Here is a 24,662-nt window from a genome sequence, read left to right as displayed (position 1 = left end):
TGTCGTTGTGTAGGACAATGTGAGTTTTCACCGTCCCGTCCAGGTCAGACAGTGGTTCATTATCATTCAAGATTTCCTAAATGTTTTTCTTCCACCATACTCCCCTTTCCTCAACCCAACAGAGGAGTTCTTCTCTTCATGGTGTTGGAAAGTTTATGACCGGCAACCCTCTTGAAGCAAAATCTCTTGCAGGCCATGGAACTGGCCTGTAATGACATAGGGGTGGATGCATGCCAAGCATGGATCTGACATACTAGGAGTTATTTCCCATGCTGTCTGGCCAGGGAGAATGTGGCCTGTGATGTAGAAGTTCTATGGCCTGACCAAGCACATTAACATAATGCTGCACTAGAGTAGATACTGTATGCACTTCTGTTATAATGTATTTCTTTGTGTGTGTATATATATATATATATATATATATATATTACACACTACATAATTACTAATTTTTGTTAAACTGCATTTTCCTTTGTGGACAATAAAGATTATTTCCACAGCTTCATGATCTGATCACTGTGTTTTACTTTTTTCAGTGTTGTGTGTAATGACTGTCCAGTGCTGTTTTTCATTGTGATTGACTCAAGGCCTGATTTGACATCATTGTTTGGTTTTGAGCACTGTTTGGACTGCTTTGAGGCAATAGTTTGGTTTTGCAGAAAGAGTCAGAGGTTTTGTGAATTTAGTGTTTTGTGTTTACAGTTTGGAGAAATGGACGCATGGTTTCAGGAAATGTGTCTTGGCAATTGAGAAAAACTGAATTAAAAACAGTTAATCGTATCATATGAGTCACCAGACCATTTTCTTTCCTGTATGTTGTGTCTCTGCTTTTTTCTAAAAATATTCTAATATTAATTTCACACACATTTACCACTGTACACCCCTCGACATAAACTCACAGATAAATATGTGACGCTGTGGAAGGAAGATGTGTTATGAATTCTGAATAATGTTGACTATTTGTGTGTGTAGTGATGTACATATAAATCATTACATGTTCAGTCCTAATAGCAATAAATATCATCACTTAGAGAAAGTCTCTTACTCACCAGTGACGTCTAAATAGAATCCATCACTGTATGTGTAGTAGTCTGGGCTTCCTCTCTGAGCTCTGCACCAGTACTGACCTCTATCAGAGACACTAACTGAGCTGATGGTGTGGATGGAGGAGCTGGATGTGATCACAGGTCTCTGTGAGCCTTTGAACCAGCTGAACGTCCATCCATCAGACTGACCCAGTGTACAGATCAGAGTCACTGTGTTTCCTGTCAGTGCAGCTCCTTTAGAGTTTGAAGTGATTGTAGGTTTAGGTTTTTCTGTTGATAAAAGACAAAGTTCAGTTAATGGAATTAATTTATTATTTGGAAACCTCTCTTTCATTTTGTTTTTAAAGCTTAAGAGTAAAACAGATGTCAGACTTTACACACTGCTCTGAGTCTCAGAATCACTACACACTCTCAGATGTATGTTTTGCTACTTTTATAAATTAGAGAATTCTCTTTAATGCTGTAATTTACAGATTGTACACAAACATAAGCGAATGTAGGCTGTGTTCTCTGTATGAAATTGTGAGCTCATTTTCTTCTCAGTTACAGCTACAACAATTAAAACAAATCCTCCTCTCCTTTATGCACCAGCTCCACTACAGAAGACCCTGAATTTTGTTTATTTTCCACTTTGAGGCTGTGGTTAAACTCAGACAGAGCTTTACTTCAGTGGATCAGTGCACTTCTTGCTCATGAAGCAGCTGTAATGAGACGAGCCGCAGTGCTGTGAAACAGAGTTAAAAATTAAATATTAAATAATGATAATAAATCCTTCTGAAAATGTACTGTATAAACCTCCACAACTGTCTCAATCAGATAAACACTTAAAGCTTTCATCTACATTCTTCTGCTGTGAGCTATGGGTCTGAAAGGATGTGTAAAATGAAATCTGTCTGCAGCTGCAAAATAATTTTCAATTCTAAAACGAAGGTATTCATAAAGCTCTATAAATAGTTGAAAAACAGGGAATAAAGCAAAACATAAAAAATCATCCGACTGAATCTTTTCTCGCAGATGTTTTTAGGTAAAAATTGTGGAGGCAGTTGTTCACGCCCTGAGCCCTCACCCATGGAGCCCCTAAGGCGACATGGTGGGTTTATTTAGCAGTATATATAATGTATTGAGGCCACAAAATGACTGCGCACCCTGACGAAACTTGCACAAACCTATACCTTGTCTTCCACCATTTTTCTGTTTGATTCTCCTCCATATCTCTCTCCTGGAGGAAGTTCTCTAACTCACGCTGCTTTTCCATGTCGTCCATGAACCTCAGGGCAGTGTGCATTAACGTTAACCAACTGCAACCCGGTGTTAGACTTAAACTCAAAGGTTAGTTGTGTAGTGGAGTATGGACCGGACAACGAGATAACGAGATCAAAATGAAGAAATGAAAAGTTTTGAATTAAAACTTTCCCATTCTGAAGAGGACCTTTCGTCTGTGACTAAGGCACAAACCGCAGGGGTGCAAAGACCCTGCAGCCCCCACACACATGCACACACCTAATCTACATCAAAGACACTTCCCAGGACACATGGCCCCGACCCCCTTTCTCTCTTCAGGAACTAAAAAAGATAACCAGTTTATGATGCTTGTGAGAAACAGGAACCTCAAACAAGGAGGGGAGTTTTACTGCCCCCTTTTTATGACGTGGCGCCTAAGGGTCTCGTCATTATCGCTTGCAGGGATCAACAAATGGTTAGCAGGGGTGAACTCGGTTTGACCTCTCATTAACCATCCGCAACGGACTAACGGCATGGACCAACAGCGACCCCAAATGGACACAGGTGAAACTACGCCTCGCTCGGGGTCGCCTAAACAATAACGGAAATGAAATCAAATTCTGATTAAGGTGTATAAACAATATGTATTAATGTCACTTTCTGTGTCCTCAGATGAACGTCCACCTTCTAATGAAATGATGTGTATTACTGTTGTCAACCATGAAAAGAAGTTCTGTCTCTGATTAGAAAAGTGAATTAACACCAGAATTAATACTTCTAACGTATCATTGTAACTGGGACGTAAACACAACGTACCCAGGATGAAATCTTATGTAAATGTTTGATATTAATAATCCAGGATACTCATTGTATATGTTACTAAAATGTATAAGAAATTTCGATACGCGAAATTTCCACTCTTTTTGTGAATCGCTGATTCAAACTCCCCCTCCTCTCTCTCTCTCTCTCTCTCTCTCTCTCTCTCTCTCTCTCTCTCTCTCTATCTCTCTCTCTCTCGTGAGAGTCACGTGAGCCTCGAACTCGCACCCAATCAGAAAAAGGACACATCCCATTAGGGCGTGACCGCGCTGGCTTTGAAAAACAGTTCAGCTCGGCACACAGTTCAGTTAACTTCGAAACATCAAAGAGATCAGCAGAGAACATCTCTTCAAGCTCCAAACCTCTCCAAAGCGAGACGCTTTCTCCTTCACGCCGACGAAAGAACAAAGAAGTACCTTAAAGACTTCACCAAAGCTCACAAGAGACGTCTTGAATTAGCTAGAGTATGAAGCCTTACTAATACGTCGAGTGATTTGAATATCTTCTTTTCTTTTAATCGTGTTTATGTTTTATCGCCCAATCTAAGTTTGATCTCACGAGTAATCAAAGCAGGTGAAACTTATTCGTGGCCAGAATAAGATATCACCCTTTTAGATTAATTGAAGGTATATATAGATATATTAGCGTTATAAGCTGACTTCTGAGGGCATTACTTCTGGAGAACCGAGCAACGAGACGAGCTAACACTCTGAAGAAGCCACGCCACTCCGGTGAGAAACCAGCCACGCCTGCAATTCTCCGAAAGGGGAGCTCTCAATCGACGCCGCTCCGCCTGAGGCCGAGAGCTTCTAACTCAACCGGAAGGGAATCTCCTTCACAAGTGGGCCTGTCTTTCACGACGTGGGAACGACGAGAAACAACCCAGAACACGGAGGTTAAAACAGCAGGACGCGACGGCTCGGTGAAACGGCAAACGAGTAAGTTAGCTCAATTCTCACATTTTCCAGAAGCTGATGCCTGATTAAGTCCCTTTATAATTTAAACGTAATAGAACCTCAATTAGCAACATCTTAGTCACAAGCCAGAAGTGCCTAGCTCACCTTAAGGTCAAATTGGTTTCCCCTGCGGTGATGCCGTGAGATTACAAGGTTATGCTATGTTAATTAAATATCCTTCTTTTTGTTAATAAAACTTTCATTGTTTGAAATCACAGTGTATACAGTTTGTTCATTAAAATTCCTGAAAATCCTGAAGAACTCACTTAGCGTGACTATTATTCATTCTCAAGCCAATTAGTAACGTTTTAATTGTTTAAGCCAATTATAAACTTTAATTGCTATCATTAGTCAAATATCAGTAATTATAAGAGTTTGAATAAGGTCAACGCTATAAACACAATATATAAATATATATTTCAAATATATATTCACATAGGTATCACGGTGTATGACCAACATATATGTCGCCTTAGGGGCTCCGTACTCACCTCCTGCTGAACAAGTCAAATTATGATGTTTCTGCACCATGTCACATGTAGCTTTTCTGCTCTTCTCCAAAGCAGCCATCAAGTTGTAAAAAGGCTTTAACCCACCGTTATTTAAATACTCCAGCACCAATAGTGTTTAAGGGAAGAATATGATTTTGAACAGCTTTTCTACTGTTTGCCTTTGTGTGATTTTAATGCTGTTTTTAATCAATGAAATAAAAGCAGTTTTACAAACGATCAACTGTTTACAAACAGTTTAGTAAATGTGTTTTATTTAATCTTACTATAAAACCAGCCAAAAACAATGTCACAAAACACTGCCAACAGCATCAAATAACTCCTTCAATTTATTTCTTGTTATAATTTCAAAAGGTTTATTCCCTTTGTTTGGCAGTAGAACCATGAGCCTGAAGCTTTGCTAAACCTCAGACTGGTTTCAGGGCTGTTTCTATGGGTGCAGTGACTATGACTCCAGGATGAGGAGAGAGAGGCTGTGACGTCTCTGGAGGGCTTTGAGGTGGTGGTGGGAAGGAGAACTCTGAACAAGCTCCTTCTGGATAAACACCTCACACCCCCTCCGTGATCTACTGGTCACACAGAGGAGCACCTTCAGCAAAAGACTCATTCAGCTCCACTGTAGTAATAAACGCTACAGGAGACCATTCAGCTACATCAGCTACACTCCTACTACACCAACTGAAAACTGTCACTCACGTTTAAATTTACATTTAATTTAGTTTGAAGTCATTTATTAATGCTGGTGTATTATTATTATTATTATTATTATTGCATTCATTCAAAGCTGTCAGTTTATTTTCTTATTCAAGTAAAACCTGCTTCCTCACTGTTTCCAAAACATATTTCAATAGAACTCTGAAATCCATCAGTTCTCTCCCAGAGCCTCTGACCACCTACATCCTGCCTTCTACAGAACCATATTAAGTCAATTCACAGTTTCACACAGAGGAGCTTGTATCTGGAAATGTTCACCACCTGAGAACTAGTAACAGTCTGAACTCCTTCAAAAAACTAGTTAAAGTCAATTTCTTGTCATGCATCTGTGTTTTGAATCAAATCTACACTAACCATCTCTTTGTACTTCCATTTTAGTCTGTTTTTCTTCACTTCTTTTATTTCTTTTCTTTGTCTAAACAGAGTTTATCTGATGTAAGTTTTACTAAAGTGGGAAAGAGCCTAGTACAGGTCCTTCAAGTTTTTTTTTTGTTTCTCTGCACTATTTTGTTGTTTATTGTATATTTTCCTTCGGTTCTCCAGTATTCTAATACATTGTGATTAATAAATAAAATATAAAAGATCAATAATTACTTAAAATATAAACATTTTCTTATTTAAGTTTACAACAATTAAACATGAATCTTCATCTGTTTTATGGAGCAGCTCATCTACAGAGGACCCTGAATGTTGTTTTATTTAGTCACACTGTCAGAACAAACATTCATTCATTGTCTGTAAACATTTATCCAGCTGTTTAAGGGGGAGACAGAGCAGTTTATGTTTGTTTTATTTATAAAACTGGACTTTCATGTTGGATTAATGTTTAGGGAAACAACCAGCTTTATTCAGAAATTGACAAAAACAACTGCTCTCAGAGTCCCAGAATCACTACACACTCTCAGACGCATGTCGCTACCTTTATTATTCTGAGCATTCTCTAATTACTGTAATTTACAAAGTGTGGAGAAACATGAGCTAATTTTAGGTTGTGGTCTATTTGTGAAAAGCTTCTTTATGCACCAGCTCATCTACAGAGAATGTACCCTGAATGTAGTTTTATCTTTCACTCTGTGGCTGTGGATAAACTCAGACTAAGCTTGATTTCAGTGGATCAATGTATTATTTGTTCATGAAGCAGCTGTTGTGTGATGAACTGTGGTGCTGTGAAAAAGAGTCAAATATTTAAATAATAACTTAAAAACTTGCTGGACCTGATAAACCGCAAAAACTGTCTCGTTCAGACAAACAACACTTAAAGCTTTCATCTACACTCCTGAAAACATCCATTCTCCTGCTGTGAGCTATGGGTCTGAAAGGACGTGTAAATGTCAATAATAAATCCACCCCAGAATCCAGACCTCAACATCACTGAATGTGATTGGATTTATTTGGATCTTTGAGAAGCAGAGAATGGAAACAACATGTAAAACTGAACTTTGGAGGAGTGGAAAAATCAAGGCTCAATAATCTCCTGAAAACACTCATCTCCTGAAGCTATAACAGAGGAAACTAATGGATTTAAATATTTATAATCTATTCAAAAATGAGATAAATTAGAACAGAAATAATGTAACAGTGGAGTCACACTCACCTGATACAGTCAGTGTTAAAGGGGCGCTGGTGTGTGTGTATATTCGGTCTGAAGATCCTTTTCCTTTACAAGTATAATCACCTGCGTGAGACTGTTCAACTTTAGAGATTTCATATTCTTTTTTATATTCTTCATGGAGCTGGACACTGCCATTTTTCCACTCATAATCCCAGTAAACTCCACTTTGTGTGTCACATGTCAGAGTGACTCTCTCTCCGATGAACACACTCTGAGCTGGTTTGAACTTCACTGTAGGTGTTGGTCTCTCTGTTCAAAGATAAAGGACAAACATGTAAAACTGAACTTTGGAGGACTGGAAAAATCAAGGCTCAATTATAAATCTCCTGAAAAAACTAATCTCCTGAAACTCATTTCTAAATGCATAAGTCTAATAATAGAAATAATGTAATAAAGGGTGTCACACATGTACAGGGGTTGGACAATGAAACTGAAACACCTGTCATTTTAGTGTGGGAGGTTTCATGGCTAAATTGGAGCAGCCTGGTGGCCAATCTTCATTAATTGCACATTGCACCAGTAAGACCATGTGCATCCAATTGTTAGTTTGGGGTTATTGAGCCATTTTGGGATGTTTTGGAGGAGCAAGTCATGAAACGTTTTCCTCCACCAACATCACGTAGTGACCTGGCCACTATCCTGCAAGAAAAATGGTTTAAAATCCCTCTGACCACTGTGCAGGACTTCTATATGTCATTCCCAAGACGAACAGACGCTGTATTGGCCGCAAAAGCAGGCCCTACACTATACTAATAAATTATTGTGGTCTAAAACCAGGTGTTTCAGTATCATTGTCCAACCACTGTAGGTATGTATGTTGAAAAACAAACATAAAAAATGGTCAAACACTAGGCCTACTTTAAAATATCAACATATATTTTCATTTTTTTGAAAAGCTATTTCAAGCAATGATATTCTGTAAATATTAAAACACGGCCTCAGACAGGGAGACCCCACCCTACGAGACAAATTTCTGTCACACTCTCTCTCCCACAGACATGTCTTCTGATACGAAGCAGGAGAAGGACCCTACCATGATCTGACTGGGCTGTAGTGACCGTGCCTGCATCGACCCAGGGCTGCAGTTCTGAACCTGCAGGATTTTATTTATTTGTTTGTAATTAATGTCTGATTTCTTTCCTTCTCCTCACTGACACACAGCCCCATTTATCTGAGTAGGTCTAATAACTCCAAATTTCCATGTTTTTCATATTTTTCTGATTGCTTGATTAAAGTCTCCTGTCTTGTCTCAGACTCTGTGTCTGCATCCAGCCTCATGTTGAGGGCTCCGGTCACACAGACATAAATAAAACTCTGTTCAATACAAAACTGAAGGAAGAAAGAACTTTAAAGGCATTGATGGTGATGTACAGATTGGAGAAAAGCTGTTGGCAAACTGTCCTCAATTCCATTCCTCACAGACAGTGGTCTGAGGTGGGAACTGAACCCACAACCTCAGGACCCTGGAGCTGTGAGACTCATTTAACTTAACATCCGCTGAATGTAGAAATATGTTTCTTTCTCCTGCATTTACTTTTACACCTAGGAGATGGTGGTGGGCTTCAGGAAGAAGGGGACCACAACCAGACCTGTTATCATCATGTGTCAGGAGGTTGAGTGTTTGACACATACAAACACCTGGGTGTCCTCCTCTACAACAGACTGGACTGGAGAGACAACACAGAGGCTGTGTAAAGGAAGGGGAAGAGCAGACTGTTTTTTGAGGACCTCTGATCCTTTAACGTGTGCAGAGACATGTTGGCAATGTTCTATCAGATGGTTGTTACTAGTGCAGTCTTCTTTGCTGCTGTCTGCTGGGAGGCAAACTCAACAAGCTGATCAGGAAGGCTGGCTCGGTCTTGGGCTGCTCTGTGGATGGCTTTGAGGTGGTGGTGGGAAGGAGAACTCTGAACAAGCTCATTCTGGATAAACACCTCACACCCCCTCCATGATCTACTGGTCACACAGAGGAGCACCTTCAGCAACTCATTCAGCTTCGCTTTAGTAATGAATGGAACAGGAGATTGTTTCTTCCAACAGCGATTACACTCCTCTCCATTGTGTCAGGACTTTATTATTGTGCTCTGAACCTCGCAGACACACTGAGCATGTTAATAACTTATTGAAATAAATTTTACTGTGACATTTCATTTTATTTTTTATCTCCTACTTCATCTGTGCACCTGTAACTGTACAGACCTAAAGTTACAGACCTCAACATCACTGAATGTGTTTGGATTTATTTGGATCTTTGAGAAGCAGAGAATGTAAACAACATGTAAAACTGAACTTTGGAGGTGTAGAAAAAAAAACAAAGCTCAATAATCTCCTGAAAAAACAAATCTCCTGAAGCTATAACAGAGGAGAAGAATGGATTTATATATTTATAATGCATTCATGAATGAATAACTCCTAGAACAGACATAATGTAATGGAGTCACACTCACCTGATACAGTCAGTGTTAAAGGGGTGCTGGTGTAGCGTGGTAACAGTATTTGAATTATTTCTGCTTAATTGTGGTTATTAATTATAAATTATTATTACTATCATTAATTTTAGATAATAACAATATTAATAATTTATCAGAAGTTTGGATACTATTCACGCTAGAATGTGAGTTTTCAGGATCTTCAGACTATTTCAAATAAAAGAACACTTTATTGGAAAGGAATAATATTAATTTAATAAACATAGCACAATTATCATAATCTCACAAACTGGATCAACGCAGATGAAACCCTTATGAGTCTAATAAGTGGCTCAGCTATCTAACTGAAATGTAATTAATGATTAATATGTAAATTTACTTAATTAGACATCAGCTCTGAAAATGATATTTTTGGAGCTTACTGTTGAAGCAAGTAGATCAAACCGATGGGTCCAGCAAATTCGTTGCGGGGGCAGCAGAGGGTCCAAGCCCTGGCTCGTCCTGTTCTCCCAGTGGGAGCTGCTGAGGCTGGGCTCGCTAAAGAGGTGTCACTTACAGGGGGCAAGCTGCTTCAGGCGCCCTCAGAGCATTGTGACGTCAGTTGGGGACTACCCTCTTGGGCTAGCTGTCCTGGTTGGGATTTCCCTGAAACGAGGGGGCGTCCAAAGAAGCTCTCTTTTTCTCGAATTCAGAGGTGACGTCTTGAAGTCTGTATATAAAGTTAATATACTAAATATTAACTAATCTCAGAGGTGATCTCTTATTCTGGCCAAAAATAAGTTTCACCTGCTTTGATCAGCCGTATGTAAAAACGCTTTGACATACTTGACCGGGCAATAAAAAACGATAAACAAGAAAGTAAATTGAGGCTGGCGCTGACGGAGTTATTTCTACCACGGTAAAGTTAGTTTTCTTTTCGATATTCGGTTTTCCGGCGTCAATAACTTTTCAAAATAAGGTTATATCTGACACAGAGTTACATATTCTGAATGGTACGGACACAGAGAACAATGCACACTGTTTTTATGGACGCTCCGGTGCATTTGATATATGCTCCTTTTCCTTTCAATAGCTAAAAAAACAGACCGTTTTTGACATCGCAACAAAGTGCATTCGTTTCTAGACTCTGTCTACAGAAATGCACACCATCGTCTTTCAGCCTAATTTGCGTAAATACGATTAAATACGTACTTTCCTGTCGCCGCTAACAACAGGAGACAATCTTCAATAGCTTCGTTTTCACTGTGTTTATAAACATCAGATTGGCCGTGTTAGATACTTGGAGTGATGGGGAAGAATGCACACCAAATGTGTTTTCATACTGACCTCTCATTAACAGTTAAATTCTGAATTTAGGTCTCTCCCTCTCTCTCTCTCTCTGTCTCTCTCTCTCTCTCTGTCTCTCACTCTCTCACACACACATACTCTCTCACTCACTCACTCAGTCTGTCTCACTCTCAGTCTGTCTCTCACTCTGTTTGTCTGTCTGATCTGATTCACCCAGGAGGGGTCAGGTAGTGAGGACTGTGGACACAGTGAAGAATACCAGAGACTGTAAGAAGTAGAGAAGCAGAAAGCTTTATTTAAAGAGAATGTTAAAGTTCTAACTGTAATTCTGTTTTTGGAATCTGTTCTTTTAAATGTTAAGCCTTTATTTTTTAAATATAAAGTGTACATTGTGTTTGATATCATGCACATGATTTATTTTATCAATAAAATGATTGATGGATGGAAAAATCTTTTTTTAATGAATTTTTAAATTTATTTTTTAATAACTTTTCAACCAAGTTACATAAGACTTTAAATACAGCTGTGCATTGTAGACATTAATCACACTAATCATGCACACTAGCTATTGAAAGGAAAAGGAGCATATATCAAATGCACCGGAGCGTCCATAAAAACAGTGTGCATTGTTCTCTGTGTCCGTACCATTCAGAATATGTAACTCTGTGTCAGATATAACCTTATTTTGAAAAGTTATTGACGCCGGAAAACCGAATATCGAAAAGAAAACTAACTTTACCGTGGTGTTATTTCTACAGGTTTAAATATCTGACTCAATCACTCAATTATGCTACACGTACTGCTAAACTGACCAGAGCGTCCCCTGTTCCAGTTTATAAGATTGGTCCGTTCTCAGAGTCTTTCAGAATGTCCAGAGGCAGAGATCACTCTTATCTTCCGTTGATCCGATATAGGTCGACTCCGTTCAGCAGCTCAACTCTCTAAGCGACTCTTTTTCCCTTTTCGACTCCTCTTTGCTTTTGCGACTCACTCCCTTTCGGCCGTCTTACTGTTTGCTATGTGGCGCCGTTACGCCCACTTGGGAGTTAGCCGTTCTCTGATTGGCTACTGGGTTTGGGGCACGTGACCGTCTCAAGTTCCCCCAGAGACCAAATCTTTAACTCTGCTCCGGATAAAACATTCTTGAGTTAATACATCATATATATTTGAGCGTTAATACATTGAGCATATTGATGTAGGTACACAAACTATACTAGTTATTATAGATTAATTAACATTCTTTTAAATTAAGAAAGGAATTGGTCTTCTTCTCCGGTGAGATTAAATCCGAAGCTGAGGATGATAAATGCTGCGGGGGGTCTTGGGTCTCCTCACTTGGTGAGTTTTATGAGTTAGTTCTCATGTTACCTTTTGGTTTAATGGTGTTTCTGGTCATCATAAAGTTTGAAGAAAACCACTCAGTGTAGGTAAACCTTTTTTGTGACCCTTCTAGGGTCAAACTGGAAAGGGTTCTCGCGACCTTCTAATCTCCAACAGACTGTGTGTGTGTGAAGGACTGGCGCCCCCTCCAGGGTGTATTCCCGCCTTGCGCCCAATGATTCCAGGTAGGCTCTGGACCCACCGTGACCCTGAACTGGATAAGGGTTACAGATAATGAATGAATTAATTAATTACATAATTTTACAATGGAACCTCTACTAACGAACGCCTATACTAACGAACTTTCCAAGATATGAACTGGGCATTTGAATATTTTTTGCCTCCACCAACGAACCATGACTCTAGAAATGGCCATTGACCCCAATAGGCGAGTCTCCCAGCGCGCCCAGACTTGAGTGAGATTTTAAGATTAGCAAATTGTAGTTTTGTAGTAAATAGCAGACATCGAAATTCGTGCTAAGTTAAGCCGTATCTACGCTTCGTCTCCACACATTCACCCACCTACTCTCCGTTATTCCACCCACCCCCCACCTCCAGCCAGTCGTCATGTCTTCAAGGTAGCGATATTCATTCATTATCTGTAACCGCTTATCCAGTTCAGGGTTGTGGTGGGTCCAGAGCCTACCTGGAATCATTGGGCGCAAGGCAGGAATACACCCTGGAGGGGGCGCCCGTCCTTCACAGGGCAACACACACACACACACACACCTACGGACACTACCAACGTGTGTTTTTGGACTGTGGGAGGAAACTGGAGCACCTGGAGGAAACCCACGCGGACACGGGGAGAACACACCAACTCCTCACAGACAGTCACCCGGAGCGGGAATCGAACCCACAACCTCCAGGTCCCTGGAGCTGCTAACTGCTGCGCCACCGTGCCGCATATGGTAGCGATATTTAACAACTTAAAACTTTTTTATTTCTTTTTTATTACTGTTACCACTGTATTTCTTTTTTATTTTTAGTAATGGTACATGTATTTTTTTACTAATTTGAGAGTTTTGTAAACATATATCAGTGCAAAAAGGGTGACTTTCGGGGTGGGGCTGGAACGCATTAATTGTTTTTCCATTATTTTAAATGGGGAAAATTGACTTGAGAAACAAACGTTTCTACTTACGAACCGGGTCACGGAACGGATCAAGTTATTTTAAAAAGACACATACTGAATCATGTATTATTAATTAATTTATTGATTCATTAATTCCTTCATTCATTAATTCATTGTTGAATTGAACCGCAATCCTAAAATGTGGGGCGTGTTCCCACCTTGCGCCCAGTCCATCACAGGGCAACACACACTCACACATTCAATCTACCAACATGTGTTTCTGGACTGTGGGAGGAAACCAGAGCACTTGGAGGAAGCCCACACAGACACAGGGAGAACACACCAAACACCTCACAGACAGTGACCTGAGGTGGGGCTCAAAAACACAACCCCAAGCCTGTACTAATCAAGTGATGATTTTACTCTGGTTTTGTCTGGGATTCATTTAATTCATTATTAATAAAAATGTATTAACAGAATGATCCGTTTTAAAGAAGTCAGTGTCTAAGGATGACAGTTTCTATGAAACATCAGAGAGAATCTGTCTCTGAAGACTCCACTCTCAGCTGCCAGGGCTTTCACTGCAGCTGTTGCTCCCTCTGTTCAAAGATCACAAGTACCTTGTGTAATGTATTGTAATGTATCGTCACAGTAGGAACAAAACCCTGTATCTCTGCGCAGAAGTTGACTGTGGCAGCTCAGAGCTCAGAGTAACTGTGTCTCCAGTAAAGACTGTGCTCTGAGACTCCGCTCTCAGTCTGGGTTTTACTGCTGATATGAAATGATGAAGTCATTTCAAACGATGAAGTCATTTTCTCAGTTACAGCTACAACAATTAAACATGAATCTTCATCTGTTTATGATCAGTTCGTCTACAGAAGACCCTGAGTGGTGTTTTATATTAGTCACACAATGTCAGAACAAGCAGTGATCTGGAAAATGTCTAATTAGACTTAAATGTAATGTTTAAATTAGACTTATCACTTTCTTGTGAAAAAATCTAAAGAAAACTGTTATAACAAAACCAAACCATATCACGTTCAGTTCTCAACAAAAACGCACCAGAGAGAAAGGTGCTTAGAAGAAGGCATGCAATTCCCATCCGGCCCACGAGGGGTCTTCCTCACCAGAATATTAACTGGTGCCCCATCAGCCGTTAATTCTCCCTGTTGACCGTCTCCCGTTGACCCTCAGCAGCCCCCTTCAAACCCCCCCCCCCCCCCCCTCTCTCTCCCACAGAGCTCTGTGCCCAGCGTTGTGTGAATTCTCTGCACATTTCTGAGCGGGTTTCTCCTGCAGTTTTTAAATCTCTTTTTCTGTTTCTGATCGTGGCTCCTTTATTCTCGCTGGGATTTTTGGATCGCGGCTTGTACTTGTTTACCTCGTGTTTATGTCTTTTTTGGACTCTGTGCTCTGCCCCTGACACTGGTTGTTGATCTGTCTCTGGAAACTGTCCTCCTTGTGATTTCTCTGACATTGATCTGGACTTTGATTCTAAGCTTGTTTCTCTCTGTTGTATTTGTGAATAAAACCTGCAAATGGATCCAGTTCACTCTGTAGACCCTTCATTACAGGGTTATTTACCTGATAAACACACACCCATCACTGGGAAATTAGGACATTATTTGTTGTATTAAACTTTTAAAAATGAACATATGCGCACATACTGTCCTGCAACACAGAACAGGAGTCTGTTTGTTAGAAAAAATTGTTTCTTAAATACTACAACAACATAAACATTTCCTCTTATTTGTATCTTCCACTCTGCGGCTGTGGAGAAACTTTTTTCCCCTCATTAATTTCTCATTCTTTTATCTCATTTCTACATGGTGTATCCACTGACACAGGGCTAATAACAGGCTTTTTGATGTGAATCATATTCAAATTTGAGCATGATGTTAATAAACACAGGGATCCTAGGAAATGTCAAATCAAGATTTTTGATGTAAAATGTAAAATTTCTGATCAAACAGCTGCCAAACCACCACAGCTTTCATACATTCATTTATTTTCTGTAAGCGCTTATCCAGTTTAGGGTCATGGTGGGTCCAGAGCCTACCTGGAATCATTGGGCGCAAGGCAGGAATACACCCTGGAGGGGGCGCCAGTCCTTAACAGAGCAACACGCACACTTAATCAACCTATCAATGTGTGTTTTTGGACTGTGGGAGGAAACTGGAAACCCACGCGGACACGGGGAGAACACACCAACTCCTCACAGACAGTCACTCGGAGCAGGAATCGAACCCACAACCTCCAGGCCCCTGGAGCTGTGTGACTGTGACACTACCCTGCTGTGCCACCATGCCGCAGCTTTCATCCATTCAAAAATAAATTTGGCCATAGCCCAAACAACCTAATAAATGAATTCAAGGTTTATTTGGAGGCATCAGTGGAATACATCACTCATACTTTTTATTTCACATCTCAGAGTGACTCTCTCTCAGGTGAAAACTCTCTGAGCTGAGTAAACTGTCACTGTAGGCTTTACTCTCACTGTTCAAACATCTCAAATATTTCTAAAATGTTTATCATCACAGAACAAAACCCTGTATCTCCATTTTTGATTGAATCTGAAAAAAGGAAATGCACGTATCTGTTTATTTTGAGAGCTGTTTTCACACACATCTGTGTTTTGAACCAACCAATCATCTCTTTTGTACTCCACTTTTATTCTGTATTTCTGTCACGCCCTCGTCCTGTCCTGTCTGTTTTCCCAGCCATGTTCTCTTTTAGCACATGGCTATGTTTGTTGTTGTCCTAGTCCCGCCTTTGTTCCGCCTCCTTGTCCGTCACCCTCGTTATCTGTTTCAGGTGTGTCTCGTCTGTTGGTGTATTTAAGTTCCCTGGTGTCACATGCTTGTATTGGTCATTTGTTCTCGTTGTGTTTCCTACTCTTAGTAATGTCGTTTTGTCTCCTAGCTCTAGTCATGTTATTTCCGGTTCTCGTTCCTAGTCATGTTCTTTCCTCGCTTCGTGTTTGTCCTCGAGTTCGTTTGTGTTTGTTTTGTTGATTTCTTGTGAATAAAAGTCTGTGTTATTAGCGTGTGCGTCCGCCTCCGTCAGTCCGACTCAGCGTTCCTGACAATTCCTACTCTTCTTCTTCTATTTCTTCTCTTTGTCTAAACGCAAAGTTCATCTGATGTAAGTTTCACTAAAGTGGGAAAGTGCCTAGTACAAGTCCCTTTGAGATTTTTTGTAGTTTCCCTGCAGTATTTTGTTGTTTATCGTATATTTTTCTTCTGTGCTCCAATACTTAAATTCACCGTGATTCATAAGTAAAAGACAAAAGATTAATAATTACTTAAAATATAAAAATTTTCTTATTTAAGTTTACAACAATTAAACATAAATATTAATCTGTTTTACGAAGCAGCTCGTCTACAGAGGACCCTGAATGTTGTCTTGTTTATTCACACAGTGTCAGCACAAACATTCGTTCATTGTCTGTAAATGTTTATCCAGTTGTTTATGGGGGAGACAGAGCCGTTTAAATTTGTGTTATTCATAAAACTGGACCTTTATATTGGATTAATGTTTTAATCCAACACAACTTTCTTTATAGGAAATCTGTCAAAAACAACTGTAAGTTTTACACACAGCTCTCAGAGTCTCAGAATCACTACACTCTCAGACGCATGTGTCACTACCTTTATTATTCTGAGCATTTAGACTGTGATCTATGTATGAAAATATGAGCTCATTTACTTAGTTGCAATATTAAACAGGAATCTTCATCTGTTTTATGCATCAGTTCGACTACAGAAGACCCTGAATGTAGTTTATCTATCAGACTAAGCTTTACTTCAGTGGATCAGATATTTTGCTCATGAAGCAGCTGTAATGAGACGAGCTGAAGTTCTGTGGAAAAGAGTGAAACATCTAAATAATAAAAGAAAAGCTTATATAAACTACTGAACTACTGATAAACCACCAAAACTGTCTCCATCAGATAAACAACATTTAAAGCTTTTATCTACACTCCTGAAAACAATCAGTTTTTCTGCTGTGAGCTATGGTTCTGAAAGGGTCTAATGCTATAACAGAGGCAAAGAATAGATTTATAATGCACACAACATAAACTATGTAATACAGGCATCACACACTTGATACAGATTAATTTCAGAGATTTGTTCTCCTTCCACTGTGGAGATTCACTGAGGGGGATGTCGTCCTTCTACCACACACAGTTCTGAATTGTTTTTAGTAAAATAGAAATCAGTAGCAGTCAATACATACCTCTGACTGTAACCTGGACGCGATCACTGGAGTAATGACTGTCACCTGGCCGGCCCACTGCACACTGGAACTCTGTTTCTCCTGGAGTAGACACTGTCACACTGACTCTGTTGATGCGTCCATCTTCAGGAATCAGAGGAGGTTCTAAATTCTGAGAGTTTTTATACCAGTAAAACTCCCATCCAGTGGAATCTGGCGTCTCACAGCTCAGAGTAACTGTGTCTCCAGTAAAGACTGCGTCCTGAGGCTGCACTTTCAGTTTGGGTTTATATTCTGTTGATATGAAATGATGAATTACAATGTAGTTTTCTTCAAACTTTGTCCCCTGATCAAACATAACATCATTTCCTCTTCATGGACTGAATTTCTTTATATTTTAGTGGAAAGTAACCAGTTATTTGTTCGATGTAAAACATTGGACATGTGTTTGTTTTAACATAAATATAGCAACATGTGACATTTAGTTTTTCTCTGTAGTGTGTTCCATATTTTTAACAGCTGATTTTTCTCCTCCAGTTTACAACCATTTTAATAATGATAATAATTACATAATTTTAATTATTTCACAAAAAACACAAACTGAATCAAGTATTATTAAATAATTAATTCATTAATTGTTCATTCATTGTTTGTAACCGCAATCCTAAACTGTCCAGGGTGTGTTCCCACCTTGCACCCAGTCCATCACAGGGCAACACACACTCACACATTCAATCTACCAACATGTGTTTTTGGACTGTGGGGGGAAAGCAGAGCACCTGGAGGAAGCCCACACAGACACAGGGAGAACACACCAAACACCTCACAGACAGTGACCTGAGGTGGGGCTCAAAAACACACCCCCAAGCCTGTACTAATCAAGTGATGATTTTACTCTGGTTTTGTCTGGGATTCATTTAATTCATTATTAATAAAAATGTATTAACAGAATGATCCATTTTAAAGAAGTCAGTGTCTAAGGATGACAGTTTCTATGAAACATCAGAGAGAATCTGTCTCTGAAGACTCCACTCTCAGCTGCCAGGGCTTTCACTGCAGCTGTTGCTCCCTCTGTTCAAAGATCACAAGTACCTTGTGTAATGTATTGTAATGTATCGTCACAGTAGGAACAAAACCTTGTATCTCTGTGCAGAAGTGGACACAGTTGCTTTTTGCAAGAAATCGTACTATGAGGGGCTTTGCTTTAATAAATTCTACTAAAACTATATAAATTATGTTGGCTGCACATGTAAATTTACTATGAGATTACTTTACTATGTCAGTACGTAACTAATGATGATGTCAACATAAACATAGAAGAACACAGGGCATTTTTGCTGCATTAATTAAAAACTGCAGTACATGCATTTGTGCTAAATGATACTGTCTGTGAGGAGTGTGGTGTGTTCTCCCTGTGTACGCGTGGGTTTCCTCCGGGTGACTGTCTCTGAGGAGTGTGGTGTGTTCTCCCTGTGTCTGCGTGGGTTTCCTCCGGGTGACTGTCTGTGAGGAGTGTGGTGTGTTCTCCCTGTGTCTGCATGGGTTTCCTCCGGGTGACTGTCTGTGAGGAGTTTGGTGTGTTCTCCCTGTGTCCGCGTGGGTTTCCTCCAGGTGCTCTGGTTTCCCATCACCATCCAAAAACACATGTTGGAAGGTGGATTGGAGACTCAAAGGAGTTTGCAGGTGTGAGTGAATGTGTGAGTGTGTGTTCTCCTGTGAAGGACTGGCACCCCCTGCAGGGTGTGTTCCTGCCTTGCATCCCATGATTCCGGACGCACCGTGACCCTGAACTGGGTAAGAGGTTACAGATAATGAATGAAAGAACATACAAGATGGATGAACATGTGCAAATCATTATAACAAATACGGTTTATCATTTTTACCCTCACAAACATATATAACATTGAGTTTTTAAAACACATGACACTGGGTAATTAATTGTGCTTGTCAAAATGATGATTTGTAAGACAAACAAATTTGGTAACAAACAAATTACCAATACCATAAACGAAATTTCTCTCAGACATAACATTGGATCTCTTTCTTCATGTGTTCAATACTTTTCCCTGGGTCATTTCTCATTATTGCACATAATTTATGGACATCTATGGTTTGATTTCTTTGCATGTGTGGATTGGACGAGTTGTTACCGACATCTGGTGCGAAATTCACCTCAACAGCACCTTTAGAAATATATTTACTTAAAAAACTGGTGACGTGTTCAATATTTATTTCACCCGCTGTAAACTCAGACTAAGCAGTTTGTTAGTGTTCATAGTCTAATAATATTACTATTACTGTTCATATATTGTGTGTTGTTTTCAACAAGTGCAGAGTCAGTCCTGAACTACTAATAAGTTAAATGCAACACCAACAAAACTGAAATACAGCAATCAACTGATTAGTGCAGGCTTCAGTGACTTTATGTGAAAAAAAGCTACATACAAATAAATAATTAATTAAAATGATAAAACTACTGTAACTGGAGGAGAAAAATCTCTCCTTTTGTTTACACTAAGTAGAAATATTATTAAAAATCAATCATTTACATCTTGGACATAAACAGTTATTTTTCACTAAAATGTAAAGAAGTGTAATCAATGTTGAGGAAGTTTAACAACACAGAGCTGACCCTGATCAACTTGGTGACATAGTTTTTGGCTGCTGTCCCTTGCAGCCTTCATTCATTGACTGTGTTTATAAACTCTTTCTTAAATACTGGCTGACGGCTGCTATGTTGTAATCTTTGCATCTGTCACTCTTTCAAATCTTGCTACCTGTCTTCAAACACACTCTGTTAATAATCAAAACTACAGTTCCCAGAATAAAGCAGTGAAGCTGAAACCTCCTTCAGCCAATCAGAACAGACTACAGAGATCTGCGCCTTCAAATTACTAACTCATGTCACATGTTTTCGGATTAGTGCCAATAAGAATGATTAATAGATTTACTGTGCTATTAAAATCATTATAAAATTTAAAAAAAACATTGCTACTTACCAGAATAAAGCTTGTAGTAGATAAGGAATAAATACACTGCTCAAGGAAATAAAGGGAACACTAAAATAACATCTCAATGAACTAAATATTCCAGTTGAAAATTTTTATTCATTACATAGTGGAATGCATTGAGAACAAAATAACATAAAAATGATCAATGTACATCAAAATTATCATCCTATGGGGGTCTGGATTTGGAATCATCATGAGGCTCAGTAGTGTGTGTGGCCTCCACGTGCCGTATGACCTTCCTACAACACCTGGGCATGCTCCTGTTGAGGCGATGGATGTTCTCTTGAGGGATCTCCTCCCAGACCTGGATTAAAGCATCAGTCAACTCCTGGACAGTCTGTGGTGCAACTGTCGGTGGATGGAACGAGACATGATGTCCCAGATGTGCTCGATTGGATTCAGGTCTGGGGAAGGGGCAGGCCAGTCCATAGCATCAGTGCCTTCATCATGCAGGAACTGCTGACACACTTCAGCCACATGAGGCCTAGCATTGTCATGCATCAGAAGGAACCCAGGGCCCACTGCACCAGCATATGTTCTCAAAATGGGTCTGAGGATCTCAACCCAGTACCTAATGGCAGTCAGGGTACCTCTGGCTAGCACATAGAGGCCCTCCAAAGAAACGCCTCCCCACAGCATTACTGACCCACTGCCAAACCGGTCATGCTGGAGGATGTTGCAGGCAGCAGAACATTCTCCATGGCATATCTAAGCTCTGGCATTTCTCCTCCTGTTCCTCTTTGCAGGAGGTAGTGGTCCTGCTGCTGGGTTGTTGCCCTCCTACAGCCCCTTCCACGTCTCCTGGTGTCCTGGCCTGTTTCCTGATATCTCCTCCATGCTCTGGACACTGTGATGATAGACATAGCAAACCTTCTTGCCACAGTTCGCATTGATATGCCATCCTGGATGAGCTGCACTACCCGAGCAACTTCTGTGGGTTGTAGACACCGCCTCATGATTCCTCTAGGGGTGAGAGCACTGACAATAGTGACCAAAATATCAGCCAGAAAGGATGAGAACAGAGAAACGGTCTGTGGTCACCACCTGCAGAACCACTCCTTTATAGGGGTTGTCTTGCTAATTGCCTCTCATTTCTATCTGTTGTGTGTTCCATTTGCACAACAGCAGGTGAAATTGATTCACAATCAGTGCTGCTTCCTAACTGGACAGGTTGATTTCACAGAAGTGTGATTGACTTGGAGTTACATTGTGTGTTTCCATTATTTTTTGGAGCAGTGTATCTATTTTCCATGTTTGTCTGGCATTATTAGGTCCAGTAAAAAAAAGACTTAATAGCTTTATAATAGCTATAATAGTTATAATAGCTTTATTTGGGTATTAGAATTATTATAACATAAATATATTCTCCAAAATAAGCATTTTAATATTCATGGAATGAATTTCTAGTTTTTTACTTTGTTTTCTTACATGGTTAAGTTACAGAAGGTGGATGCACTGTTAAGACTCCTTTCCAAGGACACCAGGAATTTTTTTTCCCCAGCCCCAGCTGAGAACTGAGCCCTGATCACCTGTGTGGAGGGCAGCGGTGTCACACAATTTGCTACAAGAACAGTACAATCATCATCTGCTGTTGAAAACAAAGTGAAAAGAAATCTAAATCTTTTGAAATCTTATTTATACACTGTGTTGCGTTCATGACCAAGAGGAAATTGGAAGTTTCTGATTCTCTAGTGGGAAAAATCCGTCAAAAATCTGATCTTGTTGAAATGAGGTCACAGACGTTAACTCTGAGAAACTGAAGCTCTTTGTTTATTTTGTGATCACATTTCCTCATGGTGTGTCCGCTGACACAGAATTAATAACACAGCTTTCTATGTGTGAATCCAAACTTGTGCATGATCTCGACAAACACAAAGATCATAGAAAAAGTCAAAGTTAAGATGTTTGATGCAACATTTCTGATCCAATGGCTGCCAAACTGCCACAGCCTTCACCCACTTTAAAAACGAATTTAGCCACAGCCCAAAAAACTCAAAAACTATGTTCATTGTTTATTTTGCAGATAAATCAGTGATAACACAGTGTCTGTTCATTCTCCCACATTCACACAGCTGAAGATGAATCCTTTTAGGTTGGAAATTTGAAAACTATGAGCTCTCAGATTTCACAAACTCAAAATAAGCGTTATAATAATTCCTGTCTTTTTTATATTACATTTTTGGTGATATTTGTAGCAGTTTTGCACTAGAGATATTTCAATAGCAGGGGTTATTACTGTAATATTTCTGATCATTGTGAAAGAATAAAGCTGCTTTGAGGTTCTGTTTCTGACCACAGTGTCTGCTGCTGCTGTACATCCAACATGTAGAATGTACACATCAAATGTAGATTTAAAACGTTACAAGAAATTATTATAGGGTTTACATTGCAACATAACCATTTAAATCCCTGCACTGGCTTACAGTGATACTGAGTTACAGTCAGTCTGGGTGGGGTATACACACTTGATTATTTAGTCATAGAATTAAAACATGTTCATATTGTAGATCACACTCCCTCAAAACTTTACTACAGCGCTGGGTCCACATTACATTTCTCAACTAATGATTTACTGAAGAAAAAACAAACTTTCTGAACCAAAACCCCCAGACAACTGTGCCCTCATATGGCTATTACAATGTGAAGAATACTCTGTAATACTCAGTGTATGTGAATGATAATGAGAGAGTTCAGTAGCTGCATGTAATGATTCACCTTGAGTTTGTCCGCGGTGGAAGAGCAGAACCAGCACTGCAGCAGAGAGAGAAACAGAGGACATGACGTATTAGTGTGAAACATCAGCAGGTAACACAGGAAGAATCAATCTGAAAGACCTGGTGCTGTTATCATTAAAAATACAGTAAAAATACACTGTGTATGAGCACATGAATCAAGTGGAAAATAAAATCATTGTAGATGTGTCATAAACATAAAAATATCAATAAATAGAGTTTAAAGGTCCTGGGAACACATCTTGATGTATTAATTATTTTTAAATAATAAATGTGGGTGTTATGTGAAGGATTCAGTATAAACACTCCTCCACAATCTCCAGAGCACTCTCATCAGACCTGTCTGAGAAGTGTGGATGTGGTCTTTATATTCTATACATGGGTTACAGCTGATGTAGCGGTCATATTGGGGACCTACTCATTACTCAGACACACAACTTAAGTAAAATCTGTGATATCTCAATTGTTTTATTGTTTCTGTGTACACTTCTAGTCCAGTGGCAGATGCTGGTCTTTCAAGGAGGGGAAGCTCAATTTCGGCCTACATCATAAAATGTGTCAATTTATTTATACGTAAATTCTACCCTCCGTTCCTTTTGAAGAAAATGATCTGTGACCCTGTCGTACCAACAAGGCGTCTTTTCCAGGGACTTGACTAGTGTCCTCTCAATGGCCAGCAGAGCTAGGCTGCTTAAACGGCCTTGGCCCATGTGAAGTGTGTCCGCCTGTGCTCCCACGGATCTTTACACCAAAGGATCGCTGATTCGCTCATTTCGCTGTCAATCAAAAAGGGATTCAGCCTCAGAGAGATCATCCAATCATCATGCAGAAGCTGAGCGTCCGGGCCAGCCGAGGCCAGCCCACTGCCCCATAGACCCCCAGAGACGCTGAGCGTCCGATGGGCGGGACAAAGCCCAGCATTTATCCAATGACTCGTCTCGTTTCGCTGCACTTCGCTGCTTCGCAATTGAACTCTGTGGACGCTCAGCGCCCTCACTGTTTAAAGCACTGTGAAGGGAATGATTGAGAGGAAAGCCGCGTCTTTACCAGGGATAAGAAGTAGATTCTGAACAAACGTTGAGCGCGTTGTAGTGCATATTTATTCACTGACATGTACACACAACAGTATATATTTGATCACTTATTTTTTGACATTTTAGTGGAAGCTGAGCTTCCCTTGCAGTCTTAGAGCAATCGCCACTGTTCTAGTCTCATTCAGATCACAGGGAGAGCAGGATCCGATAATTTACCTTGTAAACAGAGCAAAAAGAATGAAACAGAGACAAAGGAATATGTGGCTTGTGTCTGTAGACTCTTACACATCAAAACAAAGAAAGAAATAAGATGATTACTGAAGCTTGTGTATGATCTGTGTATGAATAACTCAATCAGATTCAGACATAAGAGCAGAGAAACACATTAGAGACTGATGTGCTAACGGCTTTCCAATAGATCCTATGGTGAAAATGCTAATGTGGCTAACAGATTTTAATCTTTTTCTATTCATTATGCTACACTGGCATTTTTATGCCCTTGATGCAAAGAGGCGGTGGGAATCTGTGCTTCTGATGTTTTTTACCTTCGTCCACAAAGATTCAGCTAAATGTGTGTCCTGTAACTATTGCAATATAATTTTAAATGTAGTAGTGCCCC

At 39.8% G+C, this 24,662-nt stretch overlaps 1 protein-coding gene across 1 annotated transcript in view; it reads right to left on the bottom strand.

Moving 5' to 3' along the window:
- LOC136666289 (Fc receptor-like protein 5) overlaps positions 1 to 21,233 on the bottom strand; it is an 82,048-nt gene extending 60,815 nt beyond the window's left edge. The window contains exons 1-4 of the mRNA XM_066644387.1: positions 20,924 to 21,233; positions 17,288 to 17,560; positions 6,860 to 7,126; positions 1,050 to 1,316 (exon numbers count right to left, since the gene is read on the bottom strand). Of these exons, the coding sequence (XP_066500484.1) occupies positions 1,050 to 1,316; positions 6,860 to 7,126; positions 17,288 to 17,560; positions 20,924 to 21,233 (1,117 nt within the window). The remainder of the gene's footprint in view (positions 1 to 1,049; positions 1,317 to 6,859; positions 7,127 to 17,287; positions 17,561 to 20,923) is intronic.
- Between the last annotated feature and the right edge of the window lie 3,429 nt (positions 21,234 to 24,662).

Source organism: Hoplias malabaricus, chromosome 14, assembly GCF_029633855.1.
Source record: "Hoplias malabaricus isolate fHopMal1 chromosome 14, fHopMal1.hap1, whole genome shotgun sequence".
Taxonomy (NCBI): domain Eukaryota; kingdom Metazoa; phylum Chordata; class Actinopteri; order Characiformes; family Erythrinidae; genus Hoplias; species Hoplias malabaricus.
This window is presented reverse-complemented; position numbering and strand designations above follow the sequence as displayed.